The sequence below is a fragment of the Chrysoperla carnea genome, chromosome X, assembly GCF_905475395.1.
Source record: "Chrysoperla carnea chromosome X, inChrCarn1.1, whole genome shotgun sequence".
In the NCBI taxonomy this organism is placed as follows: Eukaryota; Metazoa; Arthropoda; class Insecta; order Neuroptera; family Chrysopidae; genus Chrysoperla; species Chrysoperla carnea.
This window is the reverse complement of record NC_058342.1, coordinates 33,321,926-33,344,318: the sequence shown is the minus strand read 5'-3', so window position 1 is coordinate 33,344,318 and position 22,393 is coordinate 33,321,926. Positions and strand designations below refer to the sequence as shown.

At 30.7% G+C, this 22,393-nt stretch overlaps 2 protein-coding genes across 2 annotated transcripts; both read right to left on the bottom strand.

The window, feature by feature from the left end:
• Positions 1-378: 378 nt before the first annotated feature.
• On the bottom strand, positions 379-9,882 carry LOC123302755 (cysteine protease ATG4C). The gene is made up of 7 exons (XM_044885833.1): positions 9,429-9,882; positions 4,718-4,837; positions 4,444-4,650; positions 2,728-3,009; positions 2,183-2,404; positions 1,838-2,034; positions 379-1,352 (listed from the first exon to the last, which is right to left on the bottom strand). Exons 1-7 carry the CDS (start codon positions 9,643-9,645, stop codon positions 1,137-1,139), a joined length of 1,461 nt encoding a protein of 486 aa, XP_044741768.1. The 5' UTR covers positions 9,646-9,882; the 3' UTR covers positions 379-1,136.
• Positions 9,883-11,960: 2,078 nt separating this feature from the next.
• LOC123302776 (apolipoprotein D-like) lies at positions 11,961-14,105 on the bottom strand. The gene is made up of 4 exons (XM_044885866.1): positions 13,858-14,105; positions 13,582-13,766; positions 12,269-12,480; positions 11,961-12,125 (listed from the first exon to the last, which is right to left on the bottom strand). The coding sequence occupies exons 1-4, from the start codon at positions 14,103-14,105 to the stop codon at positions 11,961-11,963; spliced, it is 810 nt and encodes a 269-aa protein (XP_044741801.1).
• Positions 14,106-22,393: the final 8,288 nt, after the last annotated feature.

Sequence of the window (22,393 nt, the reverse complement as noted above, 5' to 3'; positions counted from 1 at the left end):
ATCGAGAAAACGTTAGGAATAGGCGACCATCACATTTTATTGTTGACGGGTGTCCGGGTCGCGAAGATTTTGCAGTTGAGTCATAAGAAATGTATAGCGCCATTTTGATTTCTTTTTTAATTTACAATTTTTTTTTTGTTATAAGTTAGTGCTGCTTTGCACGCAAAATAATGTCACTAGAAAATAGTGACCAACAAATTTTTAACAATAGCTTTACAATTATAATTTTGATCCACAAATTGGATCCAAAAAAAATTGAGGTTTAAAAATGTACAATTTTCATTTGATTTAAGTTTGATTCGTTCAAAATTTGTATCAAATCTATAATTGTAAAGTCTTTATAATAATTAATATTTAAAATTTAATACAAATGGGAAAATAAAACGAATATTGCGCATATTATATGCGCACTAACAATAAAAGGGTGGGGATGTATCACTTAAAAATACTTAAAAACTAGGAGAATGTGAATTAGGATGATAAAGGATACCTCATAAATTAAATGAAAAACACCTTTCGGTTAAATCGTCTAGAAATTGAATGGGACCAGAGTTCCAAAAGTATTAGTAGCCGTGAATTATTGCTATGTTTCAGATTTGAACCATTTTAGAGATAAAAGATACTTTTGGTCAGCGTGTTAACGCGGTTTTCTGGTCTAGAAATTTGAAAAAATCAATTTTTTTGGTGGATTGTTCAAAATTCGAATTATTTTCGGGGATGCAGCGAATTTTCTGGTAAAGATTCATTAAATGTTGATAAAAAGGCCTTGACAGACTTCTGCAGTTCAGCCTCCCTTTTACTACAGTGAAATCTCGATAACTCGAGGCTCGGTAAGTCGTAATCCTCAGTAAGTATTTTATTGCTGTGTATTTTGTAGCCCCCACTTCACATTCGAAGAATTTTTAATTTTTAAAAATTTTCTTATAATCTTAGTTTGAAAAATGCCTACAATTTAGGCTTCTAAACCAGAATACTCCCTTAAGAATGGCCTTTTACCTTTATTTTCAGACAATTTGACCCCGAATGGTTTTTTTCTCTTAATTTGTGTGGGGTTCAATATTAATGGGTGAATAATTTACATGAAAAAGAAAAATTAAAAAAACACAATTAAAAAAATTTACACACAATTTTCGAATTTAGAGAACTTCGAACTCTTCACTTTCTAGATCATTATCAGAATCTTGTACTGAAAAATTAGCGTATTCTGAGTCTAATAATGGATATAAAGATCGTATTGGTGGTGCTGTGTTTGCGTCACTGCTTTTACCATTACAAAATACAAATAATGGATAATCAGATCCACTTTTTGATTCTGATGTGGAATTTATATGAACTGATGGTGGAATCAGGAACTGAAACAAAAAATTTTTTTAAAATAAATTTTAAAGTGATTTTAAACCTACAATATTGTAAAATATTTATTACATTTAAACTTTTGTTCTATCTCTAACAGTTTAGAAGATGGGTTCTATGGACCCAAGACCCAATTCACCTATATTACTCATTTACTAATAATATTAACACAATTAACTCAGTCAATTGTCAATCTACTGTTTTGCCATAAGACCAATGTAAAATACGCCTATTTTTTAAGTTATTTATTTATTTAACTGATCGAACAACCCTTCCCCACCACCCCTAAGATTTTCAGAATTGATTTAGGCTTAACCGAACTTCATATAAAAGAAAAATAATGCCTTTTATTCAATATTACCCTGACACTCATACATCCTTAATCGATTCGAATACAAAAGGTCACGAACATTCTGATTTTAAAATTGATATCACCTGAATTGTAGGTCATTCTGATTATAAAATATTGCAAGGAACAACTTACCGGTTTAATATTGCGTATAAAATTATAAAAATCTTGTTCTGTATGACAATAAAATCCTATACAACACGATGGATCCATTTTGCTAAGGTGCATTTTACGTGGTGATCGACAATGAAACGATGTTAAGGGGAATCCAGGTGCCCAAACATCAACCATCTCTTGACAGTAGTGAGGATCCAAATGTATTAATTTATCATCTAAAAATAAAATTTTAAAATTGGATTATTGAGAAAGTCAAACGATTTTAAACGGACTTGGGGGATATCCTCAAGGAAAGCATAAAGGATCTATAGGTCTAGGTGTTAAGGAAGAAACTTTCTGTCTACTTTTGTGGAAATTGCGTACCTTGGTAACCAATAAAATAAAGCGAATGTCTTGGTCGTCCACCAATGATTCCAATACAATTTTCAAAACTTAATAGCGTGGTTAAACAGGGAGCGTAAATAGGATTCAATTTTTCCGTTCCTAATCGAACTGGTACTAATAATACTAAGGATTTCCATTTTTTTGGTGATGTTGGATTCCGTGATGATACTAAACATTCATCCAAAACATCTTGAATATATACTGAAAAGAAAGGAAAAAAACATTCGAGATTAGTTTTTGAAAATGCTTGCGTGATCAGGATGGCGTTTAAATTGGTTTCATAAGATTCCCTCAGTCTTTTTGTGGTTAAAAGAAAGATGTCTTCAAAATTCAAGTTTAAAGACTCTAATCTAAGGCAGACATGAGCGAGTTATTTTAAGTCGAAGTCACCATTGTTATAACTTTATTGTGCAAACTTTATCCAAGTCCGCATTGCACACGAATCTCGAAATTCTCGTACTAAGTAGGTTTTTAAAGATCGATTGCCATCCATTCGGATGAATTTTCTTTATAAAAAATTTTACCAGCACAATCTTGTGAAACATAAACAGCAATATCATCGAATTCGTAGTTCTCTTTTGATGCTAATTTCACAGCTTGTTTGAGTATGTGGGCAACGGATGCTGGTCCATACCAATCACCAGGTCGTTTACCAGCCGTTTCGCCAAGCGTAACCAACGTATGTATTGATAATGGACTATTTGGTGAGGGTTTATCACCAAACCATTTGATAATCATACGATGTGTTGCGTCATCGGTGAAGCCACGTCCGGATGTAATCTGTTCATCGGGATTCCATCGCCAACCTAAAACATATTTTTTTCAAATCGTAAAATCAATTGATAACGACTAAAACGGTTGCGAAATTATTTAATGAACATGGTTTTCGTATAGAGCGGCCACAAGAAACTACCTTGAAAAATATCTGAAGAGGAGTGACACCAACCACAGATACGTCTAAAAACAATATTTCGGATCGATTTCTGGCGTTATCTAAAAAACTACTGGTCCAATCATTAAATGAATACGATTTTTGCTTGTTTTGGGTCGAAATTACCTTATGTACTGAGTTTCATCGATATTGGTGACCAATACTTTTTTTCGATTTTTCGTAATTTTCTTAAGGGGTACCCCTTAGAAAAAATCGAAAAAATTGTGACAAATTTTTTGTTTCGGAATTTGATTAAAATCAGTTTATAAGACAAATTTGACCCAAAAAATTCAAAAATCGTTGAAATGGATCGATTGGACGGGTAGTTTTCGAGAAAAACAATATTTCGGGTCGATTTTTAGCATTATCTCGAAAATTATCGGCCCAGTCATTAAATGAATACGATTTTTGCATTCTTTGGGTCGAAATTACCCTATGTACTGAGTTTCATCGATATTGGAGATCAAAAACTTTTTTTCGATTTTTCGTAATTTTCATAAGGGGACCCCAGAAAAAATCGAAAAAATTGTAAAAAATTTGTTGTTTCGGAATTTCATAAAAATCATTTTATAAGACAAATTTGATCCAAAAAATTCAAAAATCGTTGAAATTGAACGATTGGACGAATAGTTTTCGAGAAAAACAATATTTCGGATCGATTTCTGGCGTTATCTCGAAAACTACTGGTCCAATCGTTCAATTTCTACGATTTTTGAATTTTTTGGGTCGAAATTACCTTATGTACTGAGTTTTATCGATATTGGACACCAAAAACTTTTTTTCGATTTTTCGATATTTTCTTAAGGGGTACCCCTTAGAAAAAAATCGAAAAAATTGTAAAAAATTTTTTGCTTCAAAATTTGATAAAAATCAGTTTATAAGCCAAATTTGATCCAAAAAATTCAAAAATCGATGAATTTGAACGATTGGGCGAGTAGTTTTCGAGAAAAACAATATTTCGGATCCATTTCTGGCGTTATCTCGAAAACTACTGGTCCAATCGTTCAATTTCTACGATTTTTGAATTTTTTGGGTCGAAATTACCTTATGTACTGAGTTTTATCGATATTGGAGACCAAAAACTTTTTTCGATTTTTCGTAATTTTCTTAAGGGGTACCCCTTAGAAAAAATCGAAAAATTCATGAACAATTTTTTGTTTCGGAAATTGATTAAACTTGGTTAACAATACAATTTTGACCCAAGAAATATGAAATACAAAGCCCTATATTTTGGAAATTCCCGATTTTTTCCATTTGTGGCCACTCTGGGAATATAAATTTTCGATTATCTAGATTTAAGATTACGTACTTCTGCCTAAAAAATGACACACTAACGCTTGTGCGAGCATCATTTGTCCAGATCGTAACATGCAACCCCATCCACAATCTGATGTAAATGTTGATCCATTTAATATTGGAAATTCACGACGATACGTCAGCCATACTCGACTAATAAAATCTTGTCGAAATCCATCGATACCGTCTGATTCACAATCATCAAATTGCGAGATATTACCTAAAAAAATCAAAATAAATTTAAAAAAAAGAAAACGATACACAGAATCTGGAAGAAAAGTTCTTACCTGCAGATCCAGCTGAAATCGCTATGTCAGGTTGACTATCAGCTTTTCTACGATAACATCGACCTAATAGAATTACTGGAGATTCTTTGGAAAAATTTGTTTTGATTTTTACGGCCCATCCTATAAATAAAAAAATTACGATTAAAAAAATTAATTTTCGATCAAAATTATACCATGTATACATGAAATATATCAAGGTATACTAAATTTAGTCCCAAATTTGTAACGCTTAAAAATATTGATGTTACGAACAAAATTTTGGTATAGGTGTTCATAAAATCACCTAATTAGTCCATTTTCGGTTGTCTGTCCGTCCGCCTATTATCACGAAAAGATATAGCAAGCTTTACAGCGTGCTTTGGACGTAAAAAGTGAGGTTGAGTTCATAAATGAGCAACATGGGTCAAGTGGGTCTTGGATTCGACCCATCTTGTAAACCGTTTGAGATAGAACAAAAGTTTAAATGTAAAAAATGTTTCTTATAAAAAATAAACAACTTTTGTTTGAAACATTTTTTCGTAAACATCACTGTTTACCCGTTAGTATGTATGTATGTGTTTGTTTATTACTATGTATACTAAGGAAGTGAGAAGAAAGATACTCTCACTACTTTGTGTGTAAGAGTGACTATCTTTCTTTACTTACATGGCATAAAAAAAACATTGTGTAATCAAGACTGTCTATACATGGTATTTCAACAATTAACTCAGTCAATTGTTTGTTTTCACAACGAGCTCAATTTTTATCAATATTAATTTTTCAATATATTCCTCATACAATCAATCAATCGATGTTGATTGATAGCTTTAGAAATTAGCTTTTATTCACCATTTTGTGTTCTCTAGTTTTCCATTAATTTGCATGTAGTTTAATTTATTGTTTAAATTTTTATTAAGAAACTTTCCCCCCTCCCCCAAAGCCCCTCGACTCTCCTCTTTGTATTGCTCATAACGTGACGTCACGTTAGTGTCATAACAGGTAGTAATTAATATAAATATTTTAGATAGCTTCGTTAATCAAGCATAAATATTAAATATTTTAAAATTCAATATTATTTATTAATTAATAATTAATGTTTAGGTAATCAAAATACAATTTTGTCAGACAAATACAGTTGAAATTGATTATAGCGACATTGAAGGCAACTTCAATTATGATTTTTTAATTAAAAATAATAGTTTTCGAGATCGCATTTGATTCGTCGACAACTCAAGTTGAATCATTCAACGTTTTATGGTTTCCCTCAGTTTATAAGACAAATTTGACCTAAAAAATCCAAAAATCGTTGAAATTGAACGATTGGGCGAATAGTTTTCGAGAAAAACAATATTTTGGATCCATTTCTGGCGTTATCTCGAAAACTACTGGTCCAATCATTAAATAAATACGATTTTTGTTCTTTTTGGGTCGAAATTACCTTATGTACTGAGTTTTATCGATATTGGAGACCAAAAACTTTTTCTCGATTTTTCGTAATTTTCTTAAGGGGTACGCCTTAGAAAAAATCGAAAAAATTGTGAAAAATTTATTGTTTCGGAATTTGATAAAAATCATTTTCTAAGGCAAATTTTATCAAAAAAATTCAAAAATCGTTGAATTTGAACGATTGGACGAGTAATTTTCGAGAAAAACAATATTTCAGATCGATTTCTGGCGTTATCTCGAAAATTGCTGGTCCAATCATTAAATGAATACGATTTTTGTTTTTTTTGGGTCGAAATTACCTTATGTACTGAGTTTTATCGATATTGGAGACCAAAAACTTTTTTTCGATTTTTCGTAATTTTCTTAAGGGGTACCCCTTAGAAAAAATCGAAAAAAACGAGAAAATTTTTTTGTTTCGGAATTGGATAAAAATCAGTTTATAGGACAAAATTGATCCAAAAAATTCAAAAATCGTTGAATTTTAACGATTGGACGAGTAATTTTCGAGAAAAACAATATTTCGGATCGATTTCTGGCGTTATCTCGAAAACTACTGGTCCAATCATTAAATGAATACGATTTTTGTTTTTTTTGGATCGAAATTACCCTATGTACTGAGTTTCATCGATATTGGAGACCAAAAACTTTTTTTCGATTTTTCGTAATTTTTTTAAGGGGTACCCCTTAGAAAAAATCGAAAAAATTGCGAAAAATTTTTTGTTTCAGAATTTGATAAAAATCAGTTTATAAGACAAAATTGACCTAAAAAATTCAAAAATCGTTGAAATTGAACGATTGGACGAGTAGTTTTCGAGAAAAACTATATTTCGGACCGATTTCTGGGATTATCTCGAAAACTACTGATTCAATCATTAAATAAATATGATTTTTGTTTTTTTTGGGTCGAAATTACCTTATGAACTGAGTTTTATCGATATTGGAGACCAAAAACTTTTTTTCGATTTTTCGTAATTTTCTTAAGGGGTACCCCTTAGAAAAAATCGAAAAAAACGTGAAAAATTTTTTGATTCGTAATTTGATAAAACTCATTCAAGGTAGTAAAAAATTCTTCATTTTCACTTTCCGTCTAAAATGATTCGTCTATTTGATGTGGAAATAGATAATAAGTAATAAATATTAAAATTCAATTCTTCTAAAATTGCTAAATCAGTGCAAGGTTGACATCTTTTTGAAAATTCAATGTTAACTAACTCTAATTTATATATATTCATTACTACCTGTCACATGATAATTATATACAGGATGTTCGGGAAATAATACTCAAAATTAATCCAGGGTGCAACATCTGTCCTGACTTGCCATGCCCCTTGGCACGTCCATAAACAACAAGTTTCTGAGATATCGATTGAAGAAATTTACCCTCATATAATATCTTATCTCAGAAATTATTGTCATAAGGATTCGATTTTTGCATTTTTTGTGCCAAAATTACTCTAAAAAGGGTTTTTTGCCAACTGTTGGAAATTTTCTTACGGGTTTTTCACAACGGGAAAATAACAAGAAAATTTTTTCTTCAAAATTTAATAAAATTTGTTACATAGGGTAATTTTGACCGAAAATTGCAAAAAGTTCTGGGAAAATACTAATTGAATTAAAATTTTATATTTTTTGGGTCGTAACAATCCAAAAACATGAAAATTTGGTTGACTTTCGGCGATAGATCGACATATCGAGGTTATACTGTAACCAAATTTTATGATTATTGTACATGAATTTCTCAATCAAATTGAATTTTAAAGTCGTACAAGAAAATGTTTTACGATTGTGAATTAGTTTAATTTTAACGCATTTTCGAAATTCTTTCCAAATATATCCCGGACTTTCCCATTACTGGCATTTTGCCATTTACGTAATGACATTAATTATTTTGACAGATTAAAATGATACATATGATATTTTCCGGTTTTATTTTTAGTTTATCTGATTTTTATACCATGTGTATATGAAATATACCAGGGTATACAAAGTTTAGTCCCAAGTTTGTAACGCTTAAAAATATTAATGCTACGAACAAAGTTTTGGTATAGGTATTTGGTTCATAAAACCTATTTCCGGTTGTCCGTTTGAATGTCTGTCTGTCTGTCAACAAAATAACTCAAAAACAAAAAGAGATATCAAGTTGAAATTTTTATAGCGTACTTAAGGCGTAAAAAGTGAGGTTAAGTGCGTAAATGAGCAACGTAGGACCCATCTTGTAAACCGTTAGAGATAGAACAAAAGTTTAAATGTAAGAAATTTTTCTTATAAAAAAATAAACAACTTTTGTTTGAAACATTTTTTCGTTAACATCATTATTTACCCGTGAGAGCGCTAATACATATACTAGGTACATATACTATGTATACACGTATTGTATATATTTTTAAATTTATACGTTACAAATATTATGTATGTGTTTGTTTAGCATATAATATATCCATTGAGGAAGTGAGAAGAAAGATACTTTTATTTTATTACTTTGTGTGTAAGAGTGGCTATCTTTCTTTACTTATACATGGTATTTCAACAATTAACTCAGTAAATTGTTTATTTTCACTTTTTTAATATCATTGATCATACTTGTTCCTGATTTTTTTAGAAATTCCTACAGATTAAAGCCATACTTGATTTGTTGTATAATTTTCCTTAAAATAGCATTTTCCAGACTCCCTTTTAAAGGGGGTCTACACCACTTTAAAAAACTTGAACCCTTGAACCTTTTTAAAACTAATTACTTCATAAAAATTAATTATTTTCATTAATATTTTGGTTTTTACAACTTGAGAATGATGTACAGGGAGTTTCGTATATACATGAAGAGAATCAATTTGTTTGCTAGGTGAATATCGGGATAGTTCCTAGCCAAGCCAACCATAGCTTCATACCTCTCCCTTCCTGGCATTTTCCTATCCCTTTTTATGACATGTTCTGTACAATGTTTGTGTTGGTTAAGGAAAAAATGAATTAATTGAATTAATTGGGTAATCCGATAAACATTGATTGTAAAAATGGGAAGATCGTGAACTATTCCAATTTTTCGAACGCATTATTTTGAAAATTAAAAGAAATGAGTAAACAAAATTCCATGAAAACAATATCGAACGACTTAATCTTAAAATGACGAATCGTAAACAGAAACAAAAATTGCACAACAAAAAGAACACATGAAAAATAAAGAAAACTGGAAAATTTGATAACAAAATAGTAAACAGAAGTTTGTAAAATTTATAGGTCAAATGATTACAAAAATTACAAAACAAAAAATGATAGCGAAAATAAATTTTACCATATTTCATGTTATTCCACATGGATAGTAAACGAGTTTTCACTTTTCCTTCAACTTCAGCATAACTGCTTTCATCCACATCAACTGCAACTGCATTTGTTTGTGTGTTGTTCGGTGGCGGTGTGACAGATGAAGTTGACGATGAAGATTGCAAATTTTGTGAAGATTGTGGCCGTAAAAATCCTAAACGTTCTCGTGACAAAATCTGTGTATTCATTTTGGAATCAATTTTTTTCGCACTAAATCACTCACATAAATTACATTTTAATATCATTGACAACTGATTTTAATGTGATGGAATCTTAAGGTCTAATCAGATCTTTCAACAAGTTTTGACAATAAACTGTGTTCATTTGAGATATGAAATATCGTTTTATATATCAGATGTTCAACTGTTTCACTCCATCTTTGTTTAACTTATTGTTTATCACTTGTTTTTATTATGTTGATTGTCTTTTGTTTTAGTTTAATTTTAATTTTGCATTGAAATTATTTATTTATGGTAGATTTAAACTCTACCTAAACTCGACTACGACATTTTTGTATACTAGATCACCGATCAGTGATCTCTATAAAATATAATTTATATGCGGAGACGTAGAAATTAACATTTTGACAATTTTATACATGATAAGAAGATGAAACCCGTTGTAAAATCAACGGGTACAATCACCCGTACCTTCTATACAATGTGTCTGTAAAATGCGATCGTTAATAATAACGAAAAGGATTCACGGATACTATCATGATGAACAGAATATTATCGTTTTCGAGGAAAAATTAATAGTTTTTACCTGTGATTACATTCGTTTACTGATCCATGGGTTGATTATGACTTTAATGGGGTCCAATTAACACGAGTCTGCAGATTTTTGGTTAAGCCTATGACTACGTTGATTCACCAATCCTCACAAAATCCTAACTCCAAATACTTTGATAATATTCTGTTGATGCTAATCATTTACTCCAAATTATGTTAGCTTGAGACTCACCCTAAACACACGATAGTTGATCTACTTCAAATTATGTTAACGTGAGACTCACTAATTCAAAAATTTTTGTCAAAAGACCCAATATGGCCCTGTCAAATTAATAAATTATTGAGCATCTTGCTATAAGAATGTCAGGCTTAGGGTCAAGCGTTTGAGTCGAAGTGTCCCATGCCAGCGAATTCGTTGGATCATTCTCTTTTACGCCATTGTGGTCTGGTATCTGAAGATCAGTCTGATTGTGTTCAGCCTAATCGTTAGCAAAAAAAGCAAACATGTATTAGCTCAATCCGTAGGTTAACCCTAACGTACTTGGGTTGAGTTAGATCTAGGGTTGAATAGGTTTAAAACCAAATTCAATGTGTTTTTAGCAATAAAGAAAGAGTTTCTAACAAAATGTTTCTCAAGAACAAATACTTGTTCTGAAACGACGAAATTATTTCGAAAAGGGTGGTTTTTTTGTGTAAGAGAAGGGTATCCATTATCCAAGATGGCCTTATGAGGTTCATGAGAGGAAAAGTAGGTTTTAAAACAATTAAACGCAGGTTAAGTTAAAATTTAATAACTCCATATAATTTTTTAAAGACAAAAAACTTTCAGGAAAACAATATTTTTTCCCAAGGTGAAATAGGTAATTATTTAGCGGTAATTCCAAATTGATTACTAGTTATTCCGAAATTTTATTATTAATTTAATATTTGATTTACTTATCTAATTAACTGTGAACTGGTTGGATGATAAATAAAATAATTTCGAAATGCCTTTGAAAATACCCATTCATGCCTATAAAATGATCCATCTGCGAGATATTTCTACTTGGATCAAGGGTAGAGGACATTGAATATGACAGATAATTATATGAATGATATTTGACTGGCAGAGACATCTAATTGTGAATTGTTAAACTTCTGTAAATTACAGATATCTGTATTCAAAAATAAACAATTATAAATTGTTCTATGAGCTAACTGACCCAGAGAGGATCCTCTAATCATAGATAAAAGATTTGGTTGGGTTACTCTGACCCAACTCACCAACAAGAGATCTAAAATCGGTTTTCCTGTGATAAAATATCATTTTATTAGCTTCATTAAGACATAAATAGGTCAAACTTTGTTTTTGAAAATGAATTATAATCTATTCATTCATGAGTTTGCATATCCATAAATAATATGAAAATATGCGTTTTATGATTTTGAAAATATACAAAGTGTCCGGAAAATTAATACAGAAAAAAAAGTTAACAAAACACGGAAGCAAGTAAAAAATATGTAATATACTATTCTTTATTTTTTATTATGGCGGTACTTGAATTTCTTTAAAAGCTGCTCATAAGATGAAAAATTAAGCATTACATTTTCTGAACACTCTGTATTAACATTAAATTTGTATAAAGTTAAACAATAAAATGATCTAATTTGTTTCTGAGGATAAAATGGGAAAATAAAATTTTCACACGTAAAAGAAAATTGGTATATTTAATAAAAATAAATAAATACATAAATATTTAAGGAAAAACTATTTGAAAATGTTTGCTGTTTGTTTACGCAGATTGAATTTTCTCAATCAATTTTTCCGGTTGACTTTCGGGCTTAGTGTTTAATACTGTTGATTCTTGAGGTAGTTCTTTGATTTGTTGAGGTGCTTCAATTTTTTCGAGCTCTGATGATTTTAAAATATGTTCAGGTACAGAAACAGCAGATTTTTCCTAAAAAAAAAAATTTAATTTTGTTAATATAATCTCTATTTGTATACAATAAGGGTGACAATACATTTGCTGATTGTATGTAATATGAATTTCTCAATAGCAAATATATTCCCAGCCTTATATTTGCATTTTTTTACACATACCAATCCTTGAGATTTCACTGCACCATCATTTTCATCTACTTCATCAGGAGCAAATCCAGGAGTTCCGAAATCATCGGCTGTTAAAGCACAACTTTCTTGATCGGTTTTCACGAAGAATGCACGACTGATCTTATATTTATCTAATACTCCATATGCTTTTTGTAAAACTGTACCGGCTGGTAATCTTTCACGTGTCATTACCCATGCATTTTCTGAAAAAGAGAATCATTATAGTTCACGCCAGAACACACAGGGATCCTAAATTATCCACTCGATGCGATTTTAAGGAGATATGCAAGGATTGAATAATACTAGACATTTCAATAAAACTTTATAAGTACATTTTTTGATTAACAAATTTTCCAAAAATTACAAAAAATTCTTAGGTCATTGGGATTTTTATTAATTTTTTTATCGTTCAAAGTTGGCTGAAAAAATGATGAATCATATAGTTTATCCTTTTCAATTGGATATTACTCAAAAAATCTAGAGAGTGTGATAAAAAACTATCTAAAATATTTAGACAATCTTGTAGTTTATAATAATACCATCAAAATATAAGGTTGTAATGATATCAAAACAAAATTTTAATTTAATTATGAGTTCATCGAAGATCCATCATTTGATGAACAGATACGACTATAGTTAGTTTATTAATGATTGAAGAGCGATATCTATATTATCAAATTTATAAGCCTCACTTACACACAATATATTATATATTTTTGTAGTTGCCTCCTATTTTAAAGCCAAAAACTAAACTTGACTACAACGCATGTATTTGGTCATAAGTATGTACCGTACAATAAACCAAAACTTTTTACAATACTGTAGGTTTACAATCACCTTAAGATAGTTCTTGTCAAAAAATTCTCTTGTTAATGGGTACTATTTTTGACAACAGTGTACAATACTAAGACATTATTAGTGTATACGTATACTCAAGAAATACATATAAGCGATGTAAAAGCAGGGTAGATTTAGGGTTGAAATAATTTTTATCTTATTTTCAACTTTGATGAATTTTGTTATAACTTCATGAATGTAGATGAATTATCGAAAGCTGAATAATTATAGAAAAATTTCGATTTTCACTAATTTTAAAATTACGCCAGATATCAAAAATATATCGTCAAGTTATAACATAATTCACTATCAAAATTGAAAATACTTTTTCGCTTAAAACTGGTGAATTTATAGCTTTGACCGGAGATTGGAGACCACTTCGAAAACCCAAGACTCCGACCCAAAACCGGATGGAATGGCAACCCTATTAGTATTTTAAAAAAATCCCAACTTTTGTTGATACTTACGTGTATGAATTGGTCCAATTCCACTGCAAGCCCATAAAACAGCAAAACTATCATAATCAGTATCCAAGATAACGTAAGACGTATCATACGATACTGGCAACGTATTATATTTAACGGTAATACGTCCTTCACCACCCTTTGCAATTTCATTAATTTCACCATCGATAATACGTTTCACACCAGTTCTAACAAAATCAACATCCAAATTTTAAAATCATACTCCTCCCAAAAAAAAAATCACCCAACCCCAAAAGGTAAATCGAAATTTGTACTTACATACGATTTGTAATTTTATTCGACACAAAGATTTTACCATTTGGACCTTTTGCATAATTGGTGGTAACACATCGGGAACCCACTTCACTGAATGTAAAATACCGTTCGGATTCATACCATTTACCCAAAAATCGATTCATGTTAAAATCGGCCATTGGTATGTAGCCAGGACAGAATCCTAAATTTGGTACTTGTGCAATTATATTTGGAGTAATTACTCCTAGAATTACAATTAATTTGAAATACATTTTTTGTTTTTTTGATAACACCAAAACAATTAAATATTGATTTAAAGAATAAGTTAAGTAAACTTTACACTGGAAGGTATTTTAACGAAATGATAAGTAAATGATTTGCAGTTGGGTCTTTATATAGCCATAGCAGCCTATAATCGTGTGTAGCGGGTACCCGTTTATTGTACGTACAATCAAGTTACGTTAGCGGCTTGTTGGACTCGTTAGTAAATCTTTCCAAGAACGGAATCTATACCATCTCCAGTTTGTAATTTCTTTAAATTCACTATTGCAATTATTTATTATGCCCAGTACGTATCAAAATATTATAAGTTTGGTCTAAAATTTGTAACGGTTAGAAATATTGATCCAATTTCAAAATTTCCCTAAAAATATAGACTTATACACTGTATTGAAGGTCAACGGAGAGGGATTTAGGTGTACATATTAGGTGTTGCATGCAAGAATAGAAGCGGACGAAATGTGGTTCTGGCGTAAAACTTTAAAAATCTCCTGCATTAATAGAATAAGCAATGTCAAAGTTTTACAGTTTGCGCATACATTGCGAAAACTAGCAAATAATATAAAAAAAGACGGACACTCTGGTTGCAACGGTAATGAGAGAGCAGACAAGCTGGCCAAACTGGAAACCACCATGGCTCCCACTCAAGAAAAGCTTGCGAGGATGCCATACCAAGAAGGTCTTAACAGATTAGGAGATAATCTGAAAAATCAACAATTAAAGGCATGGACCAGCTACGAGGGAGGGCGAATCGCCAAAAGCCTGTTGGGTAAAGGAAACTCGCTCGGGAACAGAGCCGAGGAGATCTTGAAATTAAACAGAGCTGATATTAGAGTCATCGTAGAGTTACTCACAGGGCATGATAACCTGAACAAGTTCCAACATCAGATTGGAAAAAGACAATCTCCCGCGTGTGACAGATGCGGAGAAAATTCAGAAGAAACATCGATCCACTTTCTCTGTTACTGCCCGGCGCTCATACAGCAGCGAAGGAAATTGTTTGGTCCGGCCATAGTCGAACCAGAAGAAATTAGGAAACTCAGCGCTAGGCAAATCCTGGATTTTAGTACATCAGTTGGTTATAATAGCCACTGAAAAGCGTAGCGGGGATAGAGTACAAGGGTCTATTTGGCTAGGTGCTCTAAACCATTGCTTCGAGGCGCGATGCTCGAGCATGGCCCGCTAACCTCCATACCATACCATCTCTCCCCTGGTGGGGAGAAGATAAATAATTAAAAAATTGGGTTTATTTGACGATTGGTTGAGTAGTTTTATGGTATCGCCTGAAATTGTATGTATTTTGGAGAGATGAACTAGATTTTTACTTTTTTTGATGACTTTTTCCCTACGTATTTATTTTTTTTTTTAAATCTGCAAAGCCAAAAAAAGTATTGAATTCCTTGGCATCTTTTTAAGCGCAACGATGGAATCCCAACGATTAAATTTGAAAAAAAATAAATTCTGGTATGTAATGTGTATTTATGGAATAGATATACTATAATTTCTCTAAGGTCAAGTATCAGGAAAAAGCGATTTAACTATTGAAAGGAGTGTCGATTGATCATAACGGGTCTATATATTAATGATTCTCTATATTTTATTTATAATGTTTACCTATGAATTGATAATTTTTACAAGACCGTACCGATATCAATAATTAACATCTTTAGAAGGGGGGAAAATGAGTTCTCTCTTATAGCTAAACACATTTAAGTGAATTTAACATGAAATTTAATTCATTTCGAAGAAATATTTCAAAACAAATTTAATTTATATCAAAAAAACTTTAATAAGATGAAATTGTTGATCAACTTCATTTTAATTTTACAGGGGAAGTGGGCTTAGCAGAGGCGGATTAAAATTTTCGCCTGTAGGTAGTTTCAAAAACTAGCCCCTCCCCCGTAATAAAAATGTATCAATCAATAAAGACTTTTTTTACCCGACTATCAGTCTATGTCTGTTCCTATGTGGCACACTAGAGACCAAACACGTGCACCGATTTTGATGATTCTGACGTCAATCCATTTGTCTTAACAAAGCAAATGCTACTGAAGATATGGCAGTAATGAAAATTTAATATGGCTACCACTAGACGCCATATTGTGAAAATGTAAGTGTGTTCCTATCTGGCACACTAGAGACCAAACGTGTCAGCCGATTTTGATGATTCTGACGTTAATCGATTTGTCTTAAACTTGCGAGTGCTACTGAAGATATGGCAGTAATGAAAATTACATATGGCGGCCACCAGAATATTGCTGTTTTCTAGGGGTAGGAAGTTAGAAGTAGATTTTGATCTATCTACTTTCATGAACATTTAAAAAACAAATTGGCCCAACAGGTTGAGGTACAAAAATATATCTTATTTTACACTTTTTTCGTCTAAAATAATTAATCTGTTAAAAATACTTGGAGTGTCAACACGCACGTTTTCTGATCGAAAAATGGGCTTCCATACTTGATGGCCATTCAGACGTGAATCATGTCTTACAAACTGTTGGTTTGCGCATCCACTACATGTGTTTTATCAAAAGATATGTGAAATGTATTTTTACTACGCCCATGTTGCTTACTTTAAAATTTGCAACAAAGTATAAGATTTAAAAATTCGTCATATTTGTTTATATTCAGATTTAAACAATACAATAAATCGCGCTAATTTTTTAAATTACCAAGTGATAATTATTTTTGTTAAATACTTTCTTAAATTATTATGAAACTTTCCCGTGAAAATGTTTATATAAAATTTGATGCGCCCGCGCTGTTTAATTATAAGAAGATGAACACTTAGTCTTGAAGAAAGTTATGTGCACATGAATATAACAATGTGATGTTCTTTGCGTATTAAATTTGTTTTATTTGAAAATCGTGATGAAAATATTAAATCGCGATTGTTTAAAAAAAAAGAGCCTCGTGAGAATCAGGGCTCCATAACTAAAGTCATATTTTCCCCGCATTAAATGCTTCTTATTATTCAATTTTGATAAATTGTACATTTTCGTTGCACCAGGCACCTCTGAAACCAATTCTGTGACTATATTCGTGTTCAGTGACCCAAAAACCCTCGTGTAACGATTTTGAATCGATTATATAACAAATTTCCCAAAAACTCTACTAGACGACGAGAAACCGTTTACCCTAATCACCAGGTACCTCTGAGACCAATTCTGTTACGATATTCGTAACAGATCCGACTTACTCCTCAATTTTTTCGAACTTTAATCATTTTTTGTGCTTCGTTTCTTCGCCCATAAAGTTTTTGGAAAGAACAAAAATTATACTTTTTGCTTAGGTCCATAGAATTTATAACTTTCCTCGGTGACAGGAGACACACTTCGAAAACCGGAGGAATGACAATCTCCCCGTTCACCTTTGAGACAGTGCATAAGTGTATATTTTTGGGGAAAATATGACGATTCTAAACGTTTTTCAACTTAGCAATACATTTGTCATATACTATTATTTACACTTGTATTTATATACATATGTACCATACAAAGGCAATGTCCTACAATGGCCTAATGAACTTACCCATTTTAACGATCATTGGCGTTTCTAATCAATTTGTATTTAGTTATAGGCCAAATGTTTTGGGATTGCAACATCATTATGGTTAAAACTGTTCAGATTGATTCATAATATTACTAACTAGCAATTGTCCCCTGGAAGTTCATTACCAAGGCAAGTCATTAGATTGTAGGAATTTAGTAGGATTACATACTTGGTCTATCGAAATTGGATAAAATTTGGATGTGATAGAGCAAATTAAAATTTTTTGTATTTTGATGACGTCATAAAGTTAAAAAATTAAATTTTTTTGATAACACAGGCAAATTTGATCCGATCTTATTGAAATTTTTTTTGAAACCCACTAATTTTGGGCCAAACTTTTCAGCTTTGATGTCAGTTATTTGCTAGCTATCACTTACGGGGTTAATTTCGGGACCATGAATCCAAATTCTTTAAATATATTATAGCTAAGTTAATTTTGACCACAAATTTGAAAAGTTTGACTCAAATTTAGTATAATTCCATACTTGGTTTATCAAAATTGGGTAAAATTTGGGAAAGATAGAGCAAAATTAAATTTTTTGGATTTTGATGACGTCATGAAGTTAAAAAATTCAATTTTTTTGATAACACAGGCATATTTAATCCGATTTTATTAAAATTTTTTTTGAAACCCACTAATTTTGGGTCGAACTTTTAAGCTTTGATGTCAGTTTTTTGCTAGCTATCATTTATGGGCTTAATTTCGGGACCAGGACTCTAAATTCTTGAAGTCTATTATAGCTAGGTTAATTTTGACAACAAATTTGAAAAGTATGACCCAAATTTAGTAGGATTCCATGCTTGGTTTATTAAAATTGGGTAAAATTTGGGAAAGATAGAGCAAAATTAAATTTTTTGGATTTTGATGACGTCATGAAGTTAAAAAATTCAATTTTTTTGATAACAGAGGCATATTTGATCCGATCTTATTGAAATTTTTTTTGAAACCCACTAATTTTGAGTCGAACTTTTCAGCTTTGATGTCAGTTTTTTGCTAGCTATCATTTATGTGCTTAATTCCGGGACGAGGACTCCACATTCTTGAAATCTTTTATAGCTAGATTAATTTTGACAACAAATTTGAAAAGTATGACCCAAATTTAGTAGGATTCCATGCTTGGTTTATTAAAATTGGGTAAAATTTGGGAAAGATAGAGCAAAATTAAATTTTTTGGATTTTGATGACGTCATGAAGTTAAAAAATTCAATTTTTTTGATAACAGAGGCATATTTGATCCGATCTTATTGAAATTTTTTTTGAAACCCACTAATTTTGAGTCGAACTTTTCAGCTTTGATGTCAGTTTTTTGCTAGCTATCATTTATGTGCTTAATTCCGGGACGAGGACTCCACATTCTTGAAATCTTTTATAGCTAGATTAATTTTGACCACAAATTTGAAAGGTATGACCCAAATTTAGTAGGATTACATACTTGATTTATTAAAATTGGATAAATTTTGGATGTGATAGAGCAATATTAAATTTTTTTAGATTTGGTATATTTTATTTTCGAAAGAATTACTCCGAATATCAGATAAATTGAATGCAAATAATTGAATTAGGTACATGTTGGATATACGCCTATGAGTGGGCGAAACGTTCTTAAAAAAATAATCTGTTTTCAATTAAAAACAAAAACGTTCCATTATGTTTTGACCCAATAATTTCATTTATTATCGAATTAATTAATCATAATTTTTGTAAAAAAAAAAAAAAAAATAATTAACATAATTACCTCCATGTATGCATTAATATAATAATAGAAGTGATGTTAAGCATCCGAAAATTTAATTTATGACTTTTCAACGGATTTTTATGATCACTTCAGTTAAAGAATTCTCACGGTACGAACTCAAATTTTTACAAGTACGCAAAATATTAACGTTTAAAACTCCTAATTAAACAAAGTGGAAGATATAGAATTGAGATTAGATTACATATAAAACTCTTTTTTGCAAGAAAGAAACAGACAAACATCTTTGAATGGTTATAATTTCTTCGTTTTGAATCAATTTTAATTTAACTTTCAAAATTTATTCTAGTATCAAGTCTACTTTTACATTTTTTTGGGCACTGTGGAAAATTTAATATCAGATTTGAACTGACCTATTTTTGGAACTACAGTTGATAGTATCATCTTGAGTCGCAATTCTACTTGTTTTTTCCGCTATGATTTTTCATTTATCAATTCTCATTAATGAACTACGATCCTATTCATTATAGAAGTAAACGCTATGTTTGTTGTCACACTGCTCGTCCCTCTATTATTCTAAACCTATTTTGTCATTTTAATAAATATGCTCTGATAAGCCATTAGAAGCATCAGTGACATTACAATGTTAAATAGTACTATTCACCAGAAGTATTATCAATATCACCAGTCAGTATGGGCCTGACACCCATACTCAATACAGGTTTGACAGTAATTATATTTCAATGCAGTCAGGATCTTATGAAATCAATTTAATATCTATTCGAGTCCGTACGTTAGATGGGCTTAGGAGACAATCGTTTTTTGTCGACCACTTAAATCTGCCACTGCGTATATGTTATATAATATGGAGGCTATGTGGAGTTCACACCAAATTTTGTTATCAATTTAAAGAGTCGAGAAGGGATGATGCGTAGTATGCCTACATATTATTTACTTACAAAATTGAATATATTTTAAGAATGCTTTTCAAAAGTTTCATAATATTATTAAAACTTAAAATATTTCAACAGATTACTATCTAGAAAATCTAACTAAAGTCTAAGAACATTGCCAGAATTTTCAAAAAAGAAGATGGATAAAAATACACAAAATAATTACCTTAAAAAATAGTTACTACGCGTCCTAGGAACTGCGTTTTTTTTCAAATATTCAAGTAGGATTACATACTTGGTTTATCAAAATCTTATTGGAATTTCACTTATGTGCTTAATTCCGGGACCAAGACGCCACATTCTTGAAACCTATTAGACCTAGGTTAATTTGAAAAGTATGACCTAAATTTAGTAGGATTCCATACTTGGTAGTCAAAATTGGGTAAAATTTGGGAAAGATAGAGCAAAATTAAATTTTTTGGATTTTGATGACGTCATGAAGTTAAAAAATTTAATTTTTTTGATAACACAGGCATATTTGATCCAATTTTATTGGAATTTTTTTTCAAACCCACTAATTTTGGGTCGAACTTTTCAGCTGTGATGTCAGTTTTTTGCTAGCTATCATTTATGGGCTTAATTTCGGGACCAGGACTCCAAATTCTTGAAATCTAATATAGCAAGGTTAATTTTGACCACAAATTTGAAAAGTATGACCCAAATTTAGTAGGATTCCATACTTGGTTTATCAAAATTTTGCAAAATTTGGGCAAGATAGACCAAAATTAAATTTTTTGGATTTTGATGACGTCATGAAGTTAAAAAATTCAATTTTTTTGATAACACAGGCATATTTGATCGGATCTTATTGGAATTTTTTTTGAAATCCACTATTTTTGGGTCATTCTTTTCAGCTGTGATGTCAGTTTTTCGATAGAAATCACTTATGACCTTAATTTTGGGACCAGGACTCCAAATTCTTGAAATCTAATATAGCAAGGTTAATTTTGACCACAAATTTGAAAAGTATGACCCAAATTTAGTAGGATTCCATACTTGGTTTATCAAAATTGGGTAAAATTTGGGAAAGATAGAGCAAAATTAATTTTTTTGGATTTTAATGACGTCATGAAGTTAAAAAATTTAATTTTTTTGATAACACAGGCATTTTTGATCCGATCTTATTGAAATTTTTTTTCAAACCCACTAATTTTGAGTCGAACTTTTCAGCTTTGATGTCAGTTTTTTGCTAACTATCATTTATGAGCTGAATTTCGGGACCAGGACTCCAAATTCTTGAAATCTATTATAGCTAGGTTAATTTTGACCACAAATAAGAAAAATATGACCCAAATTTAGTACGATTGCGTACTTTGCTTTGCAAAATTGAATGTAATTTGGATGTGTAAAAAACTGACTTGTCAAGCCCAAAAAACGGAGTTTAATTTCCTTATCAATAAAAGAAAAGCCAACATTTGGAAAAAATATATTTATAAAAAAAAATACAAGTTACAAAAAAAAAAAAATTGTACAATTTTAAAATAAATAAAAAAAAAATTTGGCAATATGAAAACTTCTTTAGCAAAATTTGCTTTTTTGAGACATAAAATATATTAAAAACAGAAAAAAAAAACAAAAGAAATGCATGATTTGAGCTCCAATTGTGGGTTTGTTTTTTCTTTTTTTTTATATACAACTACATATTTTTACACATTACGCTACAGCAAACGGGAAGCGATCAAGAAAATCGCTCGCAGGAATGTTGTTAATAAAATTTGGTGAATATTTCTAATATAATATTTTTGTAAAATTAATCTATAAAAAATATAATCGTAAACACCTTTTTCATTTTTAGTTTTTAAGATTAAATTTAAGGCTGAATTTTTTTCTTTGGGATTATTTTTTATTCAATTACCGTGATCATATATGCAACCGTTATTACACATACGTATATATGATCACATATATTGCATAATTATTGTGAGAATACCATAGACGTACAAAGTAGAATTTATATATACTAGATTTTTACAAAAAAAACATTGTAAATCCTCCATAATTTTTAATGGATTGTTGCAATAATCTTATGGAATTGTGGGTTTTGAGGTTCAAAAATGGGCAATAGTATTCTTGGAATTATTC